Below are 14,539 nucleotides of genomic sequence, written 5' to 3'. Positions count from 1 at the left end.
TGGCTGTAGAGATAAAGATCACAAAGGTCAGAGCAGAGTCACATTCTCAACATTCCCCTCCTAAAGTATTGCCATGGCAAAGTCGATTTTATTGATTGTGTATACATTGAGGACATCTGTGTTTGAAATCAAAAAATGAATATGTAATAGATTAATATTTCAGTGTTCATTTCATGACATCTACAAGCGTTGGTGGCCAACAACCCGTTTGAGACATTCATATACATTTATGGCATTTGGCAGATGTCCTTATGCAGAGTGACTTAAATTTTCTCATTTATACAGCTAAGAAATTTAAGGATTAAGAGCCTTGCTCAAGAGCCCAGGAGTGGCAGCTTGGTGGCACTGGGATTTGAACTCACAAGTGCTCAATCAGCAGTCCAACACCTTAACCACTGAGCTACCTCATGCCCTTTTGTGACTTTTTTTTTTCACATATCCATTGCTTGCAGTAACTGTATCAAGTTGGTGACCCACTGACATCACCAAACTTTTGCATTCATCATTTGTAATGCTTTTCCAGGCATATAACACTTCTTGCAGTGTTTTAGGGGGGTTTGTCTCTTCAGTGTCTTTTTCATGAGGTGAAATGCAGCATAATTGGGTTAAGGCCTGGTGTCGCTTTTATTGCCTAATGAAGTGCTCTGTTTTCAATCATTGTTTTGCTGATGTAGCCCAATGCTGCTGCAAAATGACAGTAACCCTATTGCGCACAAAGCAAGGTCAATGAAGAATCCACAAATTTCCACAGTCCACAATTCCAATGTATTCAAAACCTAGTGGAAAGCCTTTCCAGAAGAGTGGAGGATATTATAATTGCAAAGGGTGACTAGATCAGGAATATCATCTTTAAAGAACACACCAAATTTATGTTTGTATAAGTTCTATAAGTTAGGGTCAGGTGTCTTTTTGACATATTGTGTTTATTGAATGACCTCTGTAAAGTAATAAACAGCTCCCCCTACAGTTTCACTTATCTTTTCATACTTTTTTGCTTTTTGATAGAGTTCAGGTCTATAAGAAGAGGAAAGGAGAAGAACTGTTCATTATACAGTATGTGCAACAACCAATAAAATATATACATTAAATAAGCATTTCTGATTAATGCAGACAAAAACGATGAGGTAAGTATTTTTAATAATATTAAATACATTAAAATAATGTTCTAATCACCTAATTGTTAAAATAAATAAATAAATAATGAGCATATTTTTCGAGAATGTCTTTCCAAAACAATAGGAACATATTGTATTATATATTATATATTATATTACAAATCATAAATCATGGTCTTCATATCGACAATCGGACTTGAAAATGAGCCAGTTGTTTAGGTTACATTAAACTGCGGATTAATTGACCGTGATACACAAATCCAGTGGGAAAGTGACGAGTGAGCGGAGATCATTGGCTGAAATGTAGTGGATTAGAGCTCTCCACTTTACACTAAACTGCAGCTTGCGCTTTACACTAGATCACAGTTTACCTGATAAGACTCGCTTCTCATTTCTAAAGCTGGAATAAATTCGACAAACTCAAGAGCAGGGATCTGAACATAAGGAGAATCATGCCAGTACGGAGGGGACACGTCGCGCCACAGAACACTTTCCTGGACACCATCATACGCAAATTTGAGGGCCAAAGTAAGAATATGACACCGAACACTTAATATTTTGGGGTTGGTGTTTTGTTGATGATAATAATAATATCCACACTATTCTTCTTCTTCTTCTTCTTCTTCTTCTTCTTCTTCTTCTTCTTCTTCTTATTATTATTATTATTATTATTATTATTATTATTATTATTATTAGTAGTAGTAGTAGTAGTAGTAGTAGTAGTATTGTTATTGTTATTGTTATTATTATTAATAACAATAATAATCATCATCATCATCATTTTGTACTATTATTATAACTATATCAGCTTGCTGAATTGTCAATGCAAGGTTTTTAAATGTCTAAATCCAATGTCTTTTTCGATTAATTGTCCCTTACTCAGGTCTTTTCGGTCTGTTTTAACATTCTTCATGCAATTAAACTTGCTAAAATTGTGCATTAAATGTCAAGAGCCCTTATGACCTAAAATGATAATTCTGAATATATATATATATATATATATATATATATATATATATATATATATATATATATATATATATATATATATATATAGGGAAATTATTATTTTGTACAAAGTTCACTAACCATAGAGTTGTTAAAAACAGGATTTGAAAAGTGTTGTTTTCATATATAACATTTATTAACAATGCTAAAATTCAATTTGCTAGGAAGTCATCTCATATTCAATATATTTGATATTCAGTCTGATTGAATAGTGTAGAATATAACTGTAATGCCTCTGCCACATCCTGACAGATCGTAAATTCATCATAGCCAATGCACGAGTAGAGAACTGCGCCATTATCTTCTGCAATGATGGATTCTGTCACATGTGCGGCTACACACGTGCAGAGGTGATGCAGAAGCCATGTACCTGCAGCTTCCTGTATGGGCCTCACACAGGCAGGTCTGCTGTGGTCCAGATGGCTAAAGCATTGCTGGGCTCAGAGGAGAGGAAGGTGGAGATCTCTCTGTATAGAAAAGATGGTAAGCACATTGGCCATTTGTGAATGACAGTTGGAGAAACCCAGTCCTATTTAAGTATTAGCTAGAATGCACATCCAAATTCTTGCAGTCTTTTAAAAATTTACTGTCAAACACTGTCTACTATCCTACCTTGGCTGCAGATATATTAGCAGTTCCTGCCATGTTTAGTTTAGAGATTTCCTTCAGTACCTGAGAGCTATCACGCTAGATCCATGTTTAAATTTGCTGAAGTTGAACATAGTGCTGAGTTTTCTATCCCATTATCAACCGGAACGTGTATTTCAGATGTAGCTGTTGACGCTGATCGATTTCACACATCCAAAGGTGGATGACAAGTCTCTAGAGTCTGAATATTAGGAAAGCCCTGAGATTCTGCTTTATACAGTTATCAATTCAACAGAGTCTGCTGTAAGGTCATGTATTTAACTGGAAAGCAATACAGACTGCTCTTTTTATACCTATTAGTTGACACCAGATTTTGGTATTTGTGATTAGCAAGCTGTTTAGGCTGTGGAGGGCTTGAGACGGATTGAACTCTCAATCAAGGTCTAAATCAGTCTGTGTCAGGATCGGCTTTGCTGCACAAAAGACTAACGATGAGACAGCATCAACATAACTGATGCCTGGTTTTTCCTTCTAAGTGGCTTCTAACACTGGCTGCTCAATATATGTAAATTGCAGAAGAAATATTCAGGTTATACTTATATTTTAGACAATTTTGCTCTGACAGTTTTACTATTTCTTTGCTATTTCCTCCCATTGATTAAAAAACCCTACAAATTTCTCAAACCTTCTTTTGATAAATTTAAACATTTGCTGAAATGTAACTTTGTAATTTTTAATTTTGTAATGTAATTTTGGTTAAATTTACTACAAAGCACTCAGGAAGCTATCATAGATCATAGATATTGTAGATTCATTTCAGGAAGCTAATACAGAAATGATTAATATAGAACTATCTATGGTTTTGGTGAATTCATTACATTAGTCCTCTCAAGCCACTAAGCTCATCATTGGTTTATTTGAGGTTATTTTCATGGGTTTTCCTTTCAGTTAGTTAGATTTGCTACAGATTGAATATAATCCTCTTAAGTGAAATCCCAATTTAGTAAACCATTAAATATTGCATTCTCTTTGAAAACAATGAGAATAACCCATAAGGATAATCTGGGCAAATATAATGGCAGACATCCAGCTTTTAAGATTAACCAGGGTTACACTATAAAGTAACCAGGGTTACACTATTTAATAAAACTCACTTGTTGACAATCACCTACACACTTTAATAGCCTGAACTCATTCAACAGACTCTTTTGATTCTTTGTAAAGTCTTGCACCTGGTTTCCACTATTTGTTAGAACCCTGTGTTTATATCTAATTCTATCTCTATCTTATGCTCGGTAACCCAGCATTTCTAGACACATTTTGATGGTTTGAGATTTTGCTTAAAGAATTTAGTGATGCTACTTTTTACAGAAAAACAGTTTAAGATCACACTAACCAAAGCACTCAGTAAATCATCTGAGCAATCCCTGAGCAGCAAAAATACTCTTGTATCAAATAATTCAGTGGAGACTGAGGAACAAACTGAGTAATCAGTCTTTATATTCTGGTAATAGCTTCCATTGCTATAATTAGACCGTAATGACTAGAGTCATCTCGTGCATTTAATTATTTATTCCTGGCCACATTTACAGTAGGACAGTCTTGGTTTCTACTGCAGGAAATTTCCTTAATTTTAAGCTCATGTTGAGTATAATTTTGGTTGATCTTTTCCAAATGAAATTGTATTTCATTTGAAGTCTTACATTAAGGATACCTAATGAAAGGAAATGTTCTGTAAGAACAGACACATTAAACCTTAATATTTTCATTACATTTTTGGCTGTATCTTCAACTAATTAGAGAATTACTGTGATTAGTGAAAATGTGAAATGGCTTAAAAAATATGATTACATTATTTAACATTGTAACAATGTAAAGACATGTTTTGACCAATGGAAGAAAACTTATTAGTTTATTACATTCCATTTCTTGTGTCTTATATGTTTATGTTGCAACCCTAACCCTATAATGTGTATAGAAGGAATCACAAAAACAACAACAACAACAACAACAACAACAAATGCATTGGAGAATAATCATCTAAAAGACCAAAATACTAGGCGGAGATAAATAAATCAAAGCATGTTACTAATTTAGAATTTAATTATTTCTATTTTTTTCTTCTTTTTATGATTTATTGGTGTTGGCATTAACATAGCTGACTTTGTTCTTCCAGGATCTGCACGAGTTTTGTTCGGGGACTCTGGCTGTGTTCCATCTCACAACATTCATTCATTCATTCATTCATTTTCTACCGCTTATCCGAACTACCTCGGGTCACGGGGCCTCACAACATTTACATTTACATTTACAGCATTTGGCAGACGCCCTTATCCAGATCACTAAGTTACATACTTAAGATACCATGAGTTTAAAACATTTGTTCAAAGTTACAATGAAAAAGTGTCAAAGGTGTTTTTTTTTTTTTTTTTTTGTTTTTTTTTTAAAAATGCGAAAGATAAGGTAAGAAGTGCTAGTTGAAGTGTTTCCTGAATAAGTAGGTCTTCAACCGCCGCTTGAAAATATCCAGTGACTCAGCTGTCCGGACCTCTAGGGGAAGTTCATTCCACCACCTTGGTGCCAGTACAGAGACACAACATATTGATGGTTAATTTTTGTTTGCCTCCAGGGTTTTGGGATAGACTATGGATCCACATCATCCAGAATGGAGCCAATACTGAAGATAAAAATGAATAAAATAATACATTTATTGAAAGAAAGCAAGAATGGCATGCCGTTTAGATTCTACAAAGTCTGTAGCCTGAAATTAGCGCTTAGAAAATATGTTTTGTGAAGTGTGGGTATTCCCTGGAAGATTTTGAGACTTTATATCCCATTGGGAATTTAATTATTATATGGTGCTTATACTCTTACAAAAAGCAATGATCCTTTCTTTATTTGGCACTAACCTCTATGGCCTTTGGTGACTCTGTCCTTGGTGCTGAAGAAGCAAAAACCCCCACTGAATTAAGCCCTTGTTTGCACTAATATCCCTCAGGCACTGCAGCCTTTTAATCCCCTCTCTGATTTTCTCTCATATCATATGCTTTTTCAGAAGGGTCAAATAGTTATACAACAGAATCCCTTCTCATCTATATAAATGTGCTTTCTCATAGTTCCTGCCAAATGCAATGCCAAGGGAACCGGGGATAGGTGGTAATTAGTAAATGTACAGAATACTGGCATGTATGTGAAAAAAAAAAACTGCTTTCAGGAATCCATTGATTAAGAGGAATAGAAGTGCCTCTTCTCTTACCAGGGGCTTAAATGTGTACCTTGCTTCTAGGTCTAGCTGTCTGCTATAATCTGAGTATGTAACTGTTAAAAGTGTGTATATTGGGAAATCAAATCATCAGAATACCAAGCTTTAGTCAACAGTTGCCCGTACACTTGTTGTGATACCACATTCATGAATACAGGACAGTTAATATATTTGGTGGTGCTGCCCTCTAGTGGACTGAGCTTATTTCAGCTCTAGAATAACGTTCTCTTTGCTGACATGATGCTTTGTTGCATCTTTTGCTTATTCACCCTTACTGCTGGGTGCAGGGTAGAAATACACCTTTGAGCCCATACAAGGAGATATTTAATTTAAAAATTGAATCCACCTAGTGGCAAAGTACATGGAGACATCATGCTGAACTCAACACAGATAGTAACAAGAGCTTCAGTTCTAACCCCAACATTGTAACTGTGAGACATCAACTTTACAATCTGCATACGTCTTTTGTGTATCTATCCATGTATATTTTAACTTTTGCCTTTTTCTATACAGGAGTTTGTTTCCTATGCTTGGTGGATGTGGTTCCAGTTAAGAATGAAGATGGACTGGTCATCATGTTCATCCTGAATTTTGAGCTGGCAGATCAGCAGGACATCATTGCTAACAACTCGCCCCTAAAGGAGCACAACTACAGATTCTCAATTCCATGGCTTTCTAAAGGTTTTCACAGTAGACAATACTAAATTATGATTAATCATGTAATCAAGTATTTAATTGTTTGCAAAATCTCATTCTCTCTGCCACAGCTTGCAGACACAGGTTCAGGCTGCCCCGGCCTCTGTGTAGCTCTCTAAACAGCAGCAAGTCATCTTTGCCTGATGATGCTGAATTGGGTCAAATACAAAAAATGCCACACATGGGCCATGAGTCAGTGGCCTTGGACAAACTATTGTCCCTGCCAGAACGTTCGGCACTAGGTCGGCTCCCATTGCTCTTGTGGGATGATGAACACCTAGAGCCTCACTGTGAGCTTCAGTCCTCACCACCATCTGAAACTCCTTGCCATGACTTCTCCTCATGGCTTGACTGCCCGAAAAATTCACCCTCTAACTGCAGCGTATCCCACAGTCGCTCATGTGAAAGCCTTTGTAGCACGCACCACTTGCCCTCTACCAGTGTTTGCACCATGGACAGAAAGCTTCCCATCAGGCCCAACAACATGGGTGAGGATAGAGTTAGGTTCACAATTCCAACCGTGAAATTAAACAAAATAATTTTAAGTAACAAATTATTACTAGTGTTAGCCGTCAGTATCATATTTACAGTATATATATATGTGTATATATGTATACATAATGTCTTACATTTTGTCTGTTGTTTGTCCAGGTACCATGCATCATAAAGCCAGTCTGCCTAACTCTATATCAGATTCAGACCTGATGCGGTTCCGTCTGGTAAATACGAGTCCTATAGCATCATACAACTTAACTGACTCCAAACCAGATCCCTTGGTGACACTCTCTTCCAGTGAGATCGATATAATTGCACCGTGCAAGCTGATTGATCGCACACACAATGTGACTGAGAAAGTCACTCAGGTAAGTAAAAAACATCTCAGTTGAAACTAACAAAAGTTGAAAACTTGAGGATTCTCAAATGTTGTATGGAGTATTTTATAATCAGAAAGCAGTCCAATTAAAGCCCTTTAATGAAATTAAGAGCCCTTATTTAGCCACAGAACCCTTAAAGTAGCATTGCAAATTGTTTCTTTTGTTATTTTCTTTGCAATGTTTATCAGTTGAGAATGATGATACAAACCAGATGAAATCAAATGGCACACACCAGGCAGCATGTGTATGTGTGTATGTGTTTCTGTGTGTGTGTCTGTGTGTGTGTGTGTGTATGTTTGTATGTGTGTGTGCGGACCAGGTGCATTGGCCCAGCAACTTTTTTTGACACCTCTGAGTTGCCGATATCTGTGCCAGAGTGAAATTTCCTAATGTGGATAAATGGGCCTTTCTGATTGGTGTAATCCTGCATGGAAAAGAGAAGAAAGCATATCCATACTCATACTAATCCTTCAATATTGAATTACTATTTTATCAGTCTTCTCTAGAGTCTTAACCCATTTAAAGAGACTTTATCTCATCTATCACCCTTTTAGTGTCATAGAAGTATTCCATTCTTAGCCAAACAGCTGCGATCTTGTTTCTATCTGCTAATGTGCATGTACTTGCCCTTCCTTTCTGTTTACAATAGGTATCAAAATACTGTTGCAGGAGTAAAGTAGTTCTCAGTCCGATTCAGAAGTGCTTAATGTCACCCAACTGTAAACACTGAGTCAAGTCCCATTTAATTTATAACAAAGTATGTGTGCAAATGTTGAGTAAATCAAGTCTTGCATAAGATGCAAAAATGATGTAATCTGTTAGTATTTTGGATAAACAAGCAACCATCTGGTGTGTGTATATTTTTAAATTCCAAAAATCCTTATTTAATTTAGGAATGAGGTTAGAAAATCATTCCGACCAACAGTAGCTATATGGAAAGGTTCCTTAAAACACACAAATTTCCAAACTTTTCTGTGTTTTGAAATCAAAGTGGTTGCACAATCTGCCATGCTAGAATATACTCTGAGTTCCACTTTATATGAAATGCTTTTCCTTCACTTTCAGGCAGATTTTACATCCTTATTTATTTTTACTCAAATGTTATCTCTCTGAATTCACTTACATCTGCTGACTAACTGCTGACATTGTTATGGTGTCCTGCTTGGAATGAATCCTTTATATTTAATATTGCCAGCCCCAAGCCATATGGCAAGTCCTGTACAAAGTGTGAAATGTTCGGTCTCACAGAGACCAGGCATGAGTAGGTAGTGTCACAGGCACCTTTGCTCAAACTTATCTCAATCACAACGCACCTCAATAACACCAAGGAAAAATAAAAATGTAAGCATTTTATCTACTGTATCTGGTAAAACACAAATACAGAAAAAATGCTATAGTGTCACCACTTGGCCAGGCTGGGTCTTTACATAGAAGTTGACTCATGCTGTGCAGAGTACCTAAAATTATAAAAGACTGCAGCATGTTCCAAATCCTGCTGGCACAGTACTAGTATGCATTACTCCAATTTGTTTTCCTTGTTTTTCTGCAAATAATTTTAAAAATTATTTAAGATTAAAAATTGTATTACATTTTCACTTCGAAACCTTAATATGTGACTTGATCTAAGCATTACATTTGACACTGCCTCTTCACTACCCCTTAATCTGTAATTAAGTAAAGGTGCAAGTGGTCTCTAAAGGCTTTATTTGACTCTGTCTCAATGGGTTATTGTGGGAAGAGATCATATTAATTAAAACTCTCGAGCTAGGATACAGACAGGCCCCCAATGTAATTACAGCTTGGTTCAAATAGGATTGCACTGGTTAAGGGAGTGTGTGTGTGTATGTATGTGTGTCTCTCTCTCTGTGTATGTGTGTGTGTGTGTGTGTGTGTGCGTGTGACACAAACACAAATGCACAGCAAGAGGAATTCTTAATTCAAACTCATTTTCTTAATGTGGCAATGGCAAGGGTCTAATTCCATGCTTTCAATGAGATTCTTGCTGAAGGTAGGTATTTTATTTTAGGTATTTTAATAATTTTGGCCTAATTGTTTAGAGAAAGACATATGATACACTGTTAAAAATATAATTGCATTAGTATTGAATCTAATGAGAATAAGTTTCTTTAAACAAGCATAGATACTTTCTGATAGTGTTGGAGAGGAAAGTTTTAAATTAATATAATGTTTTACATAGCATTTTGCTCATTTTCATAAACAGTGACAATAATTTTGTAATTCAATAATTATTAACATATTCCTCCTTAGGTACTGTCTCTGAGTGCTGATGTCCTCCCTGAGTACAAGCTACAGGCTCCACGCATCCACAAGTGGACCATCCTTCACTATAGTCCCTTCAAGGCTGTATGGGACTGGGTTATTCTGTTACTGGTTATCTATACGGCCATCTTCACACCATACTCAGCAGCGTTTCTGCTAAGTGATGAGGAGGAGGCTGCCAGGCAGCAATGTGGATACTCCTGCAGTCCTCTCAATGTGGTGGATCTCATTGTAGACATAATGTTTGTTATTGATATTGTAATTAACTTTCGAACAACTTACGTCAATACCAATGACGAGGTGGTCAGCCAGCCTGGCCGCATAGCTGTTCACTATTTTAAAGGCTGGTTCCTCATCGACTTGGTGGCTGCCATTCCATTTGACCTGCTTATCTACCGCTCTGGAGAGGAAGTGAGAAGATTCACTAAATCTTTGCACTCACATACCACTCACCTCCTAACATGACTGCACATGAATGCAGAGATTCCTAAGCTTTGAAATTTTCATTCTTCTTTCTTTTCCAGACAACTACTTTGATTGGTCTGCTGAAAACTGCTCGGCTGCTGCGATTAGTACGTGTGGCACGTAAACTGGACAGATACTCAGAGTATGGTGCAGCAGTGCTCTTCCTTCTCATGTGCACCTTTGCATTAATCGCACACTGGCTTGCATGCATCTGGTATGCAATTGGGAACGTTGAGAGAAGTGGTTCGTCACGGATCGGCTGGCTAGACTCACTGGGAGAACAACTTGGCAAGCCTTATAATGACACAGTTCCAGCCTCTGGACCTACCATTAAAGACAAGTATGTCACTGCTCTTTACTTCACCTTCAGCAGTCTGACCAGTGTAGGCTTTGGGAATGTCTCACCAAACACCAACTCCGAGAAGATCTTTTCAATTTGTGTTATGCTCATTGGTGGTGAGTATTCTTTAGAATTCAAGAGACAGAATCTTATTTATACAGTATCTATATGTTTCCACTACATATTATAACTGAAATCATTTATTTATATGTTACTCTGCCTACATAGATATTTTTGAAGTTTCTAGTACAAGTCTCAGAGAAATATTTCAGAGTACACTTGAAATTCCCCTTATTGCTCTTATGTCTGTAGTTGTGTATAAAATTAAAAGAACTTTAACTTTCTGAATGGCTCAAAAAGTTTCTAAATTCTTATTTAGGTTTTTTTTTTGCTTTTGCTTTTTACAGCACTGATGTATGCCAGTATCTTTGGGAATGTGTCAGCAATTATCCAGAGACTTTACTCTGGAACTGCTCGCTACCACACACAGATGCTACGAGTGCGAGAGTTCATTCGCTTCCACCAGATCCCCAATCCACTAAGGCAGAGACTAGAGGAGTATTTCCAACATGCTTGGTCCTACACCAATGGCATTGATATGAATGCTGTATGTCTTTTTCGCCTTACATTTTATTTTCTTATTTTTAAAAGCATCTGCTAAATGTAAAAGAATTATATAGTTCTAAACAAACATGGTGGTGCTAGATGTGTGGCAAATTCATTTGAAAACATAATAATGCTCACTTCTGTATCTCTCTTCCATGCTGATCAGGTGCTTAAAGGTTTTCCTGAATGCTTACAAGCAGACATATGCCTGCATTTGAACCGCACTCTGCTACAGAACTGCAAAGCTTTTAAAGGCTCCACCAAAGGATGTTTACGTGCACTAGCCATGAAATTTAAAACAACTCACGCCCCACCAGGAGACACTTTGGTCCATGCAGGTGATGTCATTTCAGCACTCTACTTTATCTCCCGAGGCTCCATTGAAATCTTGAGAAGAGATGTGGTAGTAGCCATCCTGGGTAAGGAGTTATCGGTTTTAAGTTCTCTTAAATGTTTTATACAACTTTACAAAAGTTAAAGTTAAATAATTTGAAGTTAAAGTTAAATATTTAAGTTAAATAATGTGAAAAGACATTTTCTTGTGATCAATTATTCTTTAGATTCATATTACTATAAAACATAGCATTTAGTACCAGTAACACCCTAACCCTAACACTAATATTGCATGTTTACAGAATCAGCTTCAGCCATGATATCTGCTTTTCATACTAATGCTGTGCCAGTTTAATAAGCTGTTATTTTGCATCTTTCTGGGTGCCATTGCTCTTATATCAGATTGCAAGTAAATCAGACATTAATAAAATGATTTAATGTATTATTCATTTGGTGTAATCCTGTAGGAAAGAATGATATATTTGGGGAACACATTAATCTGTACACAAGGCCTGGTAAGTCGTGTGCTGATGTAAGAGCACTGACCTACTGTGATTTGCACAAGATCCAGAGGGAGGATGTTCTGGAGGTTCTTGACATGTATCCAGAATTCTCAAATAACTTCTGGAGCAACCTGGAGATCACCTTCAGCCTCAGAGACGTAGGTACCTATGCTAAAAAAATAAAGGAATAGTGAAAATTGTTAGAGAAAAAAACACAATGCATTTGTTTCGAAATTGTCACTCAACAGACTACAAGTATTTCTGGGTCTGTGAACACTGAAGAGTCACAAAAGGCCTACATGAAACATATGAACAGATCAACACTTTCCTCCCATTGCAGTAATGAGAAAGGTACCATGTTACCATTAACCTATATATTTATTAAATGAATGCAGCACTTTAGGAATTTAGAATTTAGACTTATGTTCTATTTACTGTTATTAGCTAACACAGTGATGACAGAGGCTAAACTCAACAGGACGTCTCATCAGCCTTTGAGAAGCAGGCAGCATGAGGAAAAAGAACGAAAAGTTTATCAGGACCTGGATTCCTCATCCTCTCCACCCAGCAGTGATGGAGAGAATGAGTCTAGACAAACCTTATTGCACAGTCACAGTCCCAGATTTCACTTAAGCAAAAAAAGAGAGCAGATAAGTTTGAACAAATTCTCAGGTATGATATAAAGAAATTCAACTTAAATGATGTGCTTGCTTTTTTCCCCTCCATTTAAGTGGGTACCAATTCATGTGTAACATCTAACAACTCCATATGCTGAGTAGTAATGTGTCTGGGATTTAACACTTATACCTTAAACCAGGTTTGTTTTTTTCAGGCGTCTCCAAAAGATTTAGCTTCTGGGGAGAAAGTTATGGGCATCAGTACCAGCAAGTGCCCAGCCACAATATGTCCTGTCCTCCTCCCTCATCTCCATCTATGGGTTTTCCGCACAGTGCCACCCACCGTCAAAGCAGTCAGGTGGAAAACAGACTGAAACTAGTGCAGAGACAGCTTCATAGGTGACTGTCTTATTTTTTATTAGTCTCCAGCAGTTGAGATATATTACTGATGTACATGTAGGATTTAGTTTTCTTTGTTGTTCTTCCACAGCCTAGAGTCTCGTATGTCCACAGACATTGGAACCATCATGCAGTTTCTTCAGAGGCAGATGTCTCTTGTTCCACCATCTTATAGTGCTGTGACCTCTCCACCCGAATCATCTCCAAATCCACCCAAACTTGGACAAAAGCTTGTGCAACCAGTCAATCCGTTAGAAACAGAGACATCAGCTCTTCACTCTCAGGTACCATCAAATCACTGAAATCATTTACTAAGATGTAAATTTTTGCTGAAAGATTGATGACATTGTTTTAATAAATTGTTGTATGTAATCACCTTAAGCCAGCTTTACACTCCATTATAACAGTTATAACTTGTCATACTGTACAAGATTAACCCAAAAAAAATCCCTTGAGCTTGTTCTATAATAGACTGTGCAATAACAAGATCCTCTAACCATAAACCTGCAATTAAAGAAAATTACTGTGTTCAGCTTGTGGCATCAATCAGCACCATCTGGGCTTGTACAGAAAATGGGGTTGTGTAAATAGAAATAAGCCCCTGTTGTAATAGACACAATAAAAACTTTAAAAAGCAAAAAAAAATGTTTAATTTTGTGTTTCAAGTTTTGTGTCATCAAATGCTGACCTTACTCATGGCTATTAGACTTTTAATCAAAACAGATCCTCACATTGCATGAATGTCCATCTTTAGCAATCTTTAGGGGCAATGGCACTAAATTATTGTGTAGTATATACCAGACTATAAGTAGTCTAATATTGTAGCATTTTTCAAGCAATATTTAGCACTGTTTTTGCAGTTGTCTTTAATAATGTTATAGTTCTATATAGTTCTATATTTGTCTTTTATGTTATGATGTAACCATGGAAAACTGAGACAATGCAATCATGTATGACCTTCACAAAATGTTATACATTTTACCATCTTGTATTAGTTTTACTAAATATGTGATCATGAGGATATTATCTATACTAATTCATGTGAGCTCCTGCAGGATAGTAAGGATTTCGAGATCCAAGATTGTCCTGAGAGTCTGCGCTTTGACCTGGATATCCAGAATGCGTGTGAAGCACAACTGACCAAGTCCAGCAGTCCTGAGATTCTTAGCAATGTCACGACCACTGTTCCCGAAAGGCAAGATGTGGACATGATTGGTCCACTCTGGAATCCTAGTCCAGAAATAGGGTTCTATGAAACTATTAATCATCATCACCCTCAAATAAGGCAAGATACAATGTCTTCTGAAAGCGCAAGACGCCGTTCTTTGCAAGGTCAACACGCATCAAAAAAATGCTCCTCAATTCAGCAAAGACATGCTTCAGATCCTGGATGTTAAAAATTGTCAAATAAAAAGCCATTAATATCTTATTTAAGGATAAATAAACTTGATA

General features: G+C 36.7%; 1 protein-coding gene across 1 annotated transcript; it reads left to right on the top strand.

Moving 5' to 3' along the window:
- Positions 1-1,567: 1,567 nt before the first annotated feature.
- On the top strand, positions 1,568-14,484 carry kcnh2a (potassium voltage-gated channel, subfamily H (eag-related), member 2a). The gene is given in 15 exon segments (XM_060888114.1): positions 1,568-1,643; positions 2,376-2,606; positions 6,487-6,654; positions 6,741-7,157; positions 7,321-7,532; positions 9,813-10,235; positions 10,349-10,745; positions 11,037-11,236; positions 11,402-11,654; positions 12,036-12,229; positions 12,320-12,422; positions 12,525-12,743; positions 12,889-13,087; positions 13,179-13,371; positions 14,083-14,484. Coding segments are annotated over 15 exon segments (3,687 nt in total).
- Positions 14,485-14,539: the final 55 nt, after the last annotated feature.

This window comes from Tachysurus vachellii, chromosome 15, assembly GCF_030014155.1.
Source record: "Tachysurus vachellii isolate PV-2020 chromosome 15, HZAU_Pvac_v1, whole genome shotgun sequence".
Lineage (NCBI taxonomy): Eukaryota > Metazoa > Chordata > Actinopteri > Siluriformes > Bagridae > Tachysurus > Tachysurus vachellii.
The sequence above is the reverse complement of the archived record's forward strand: the minus strand, read 5'-3'. Positions and strand labels throughout refer to the sequence as shown.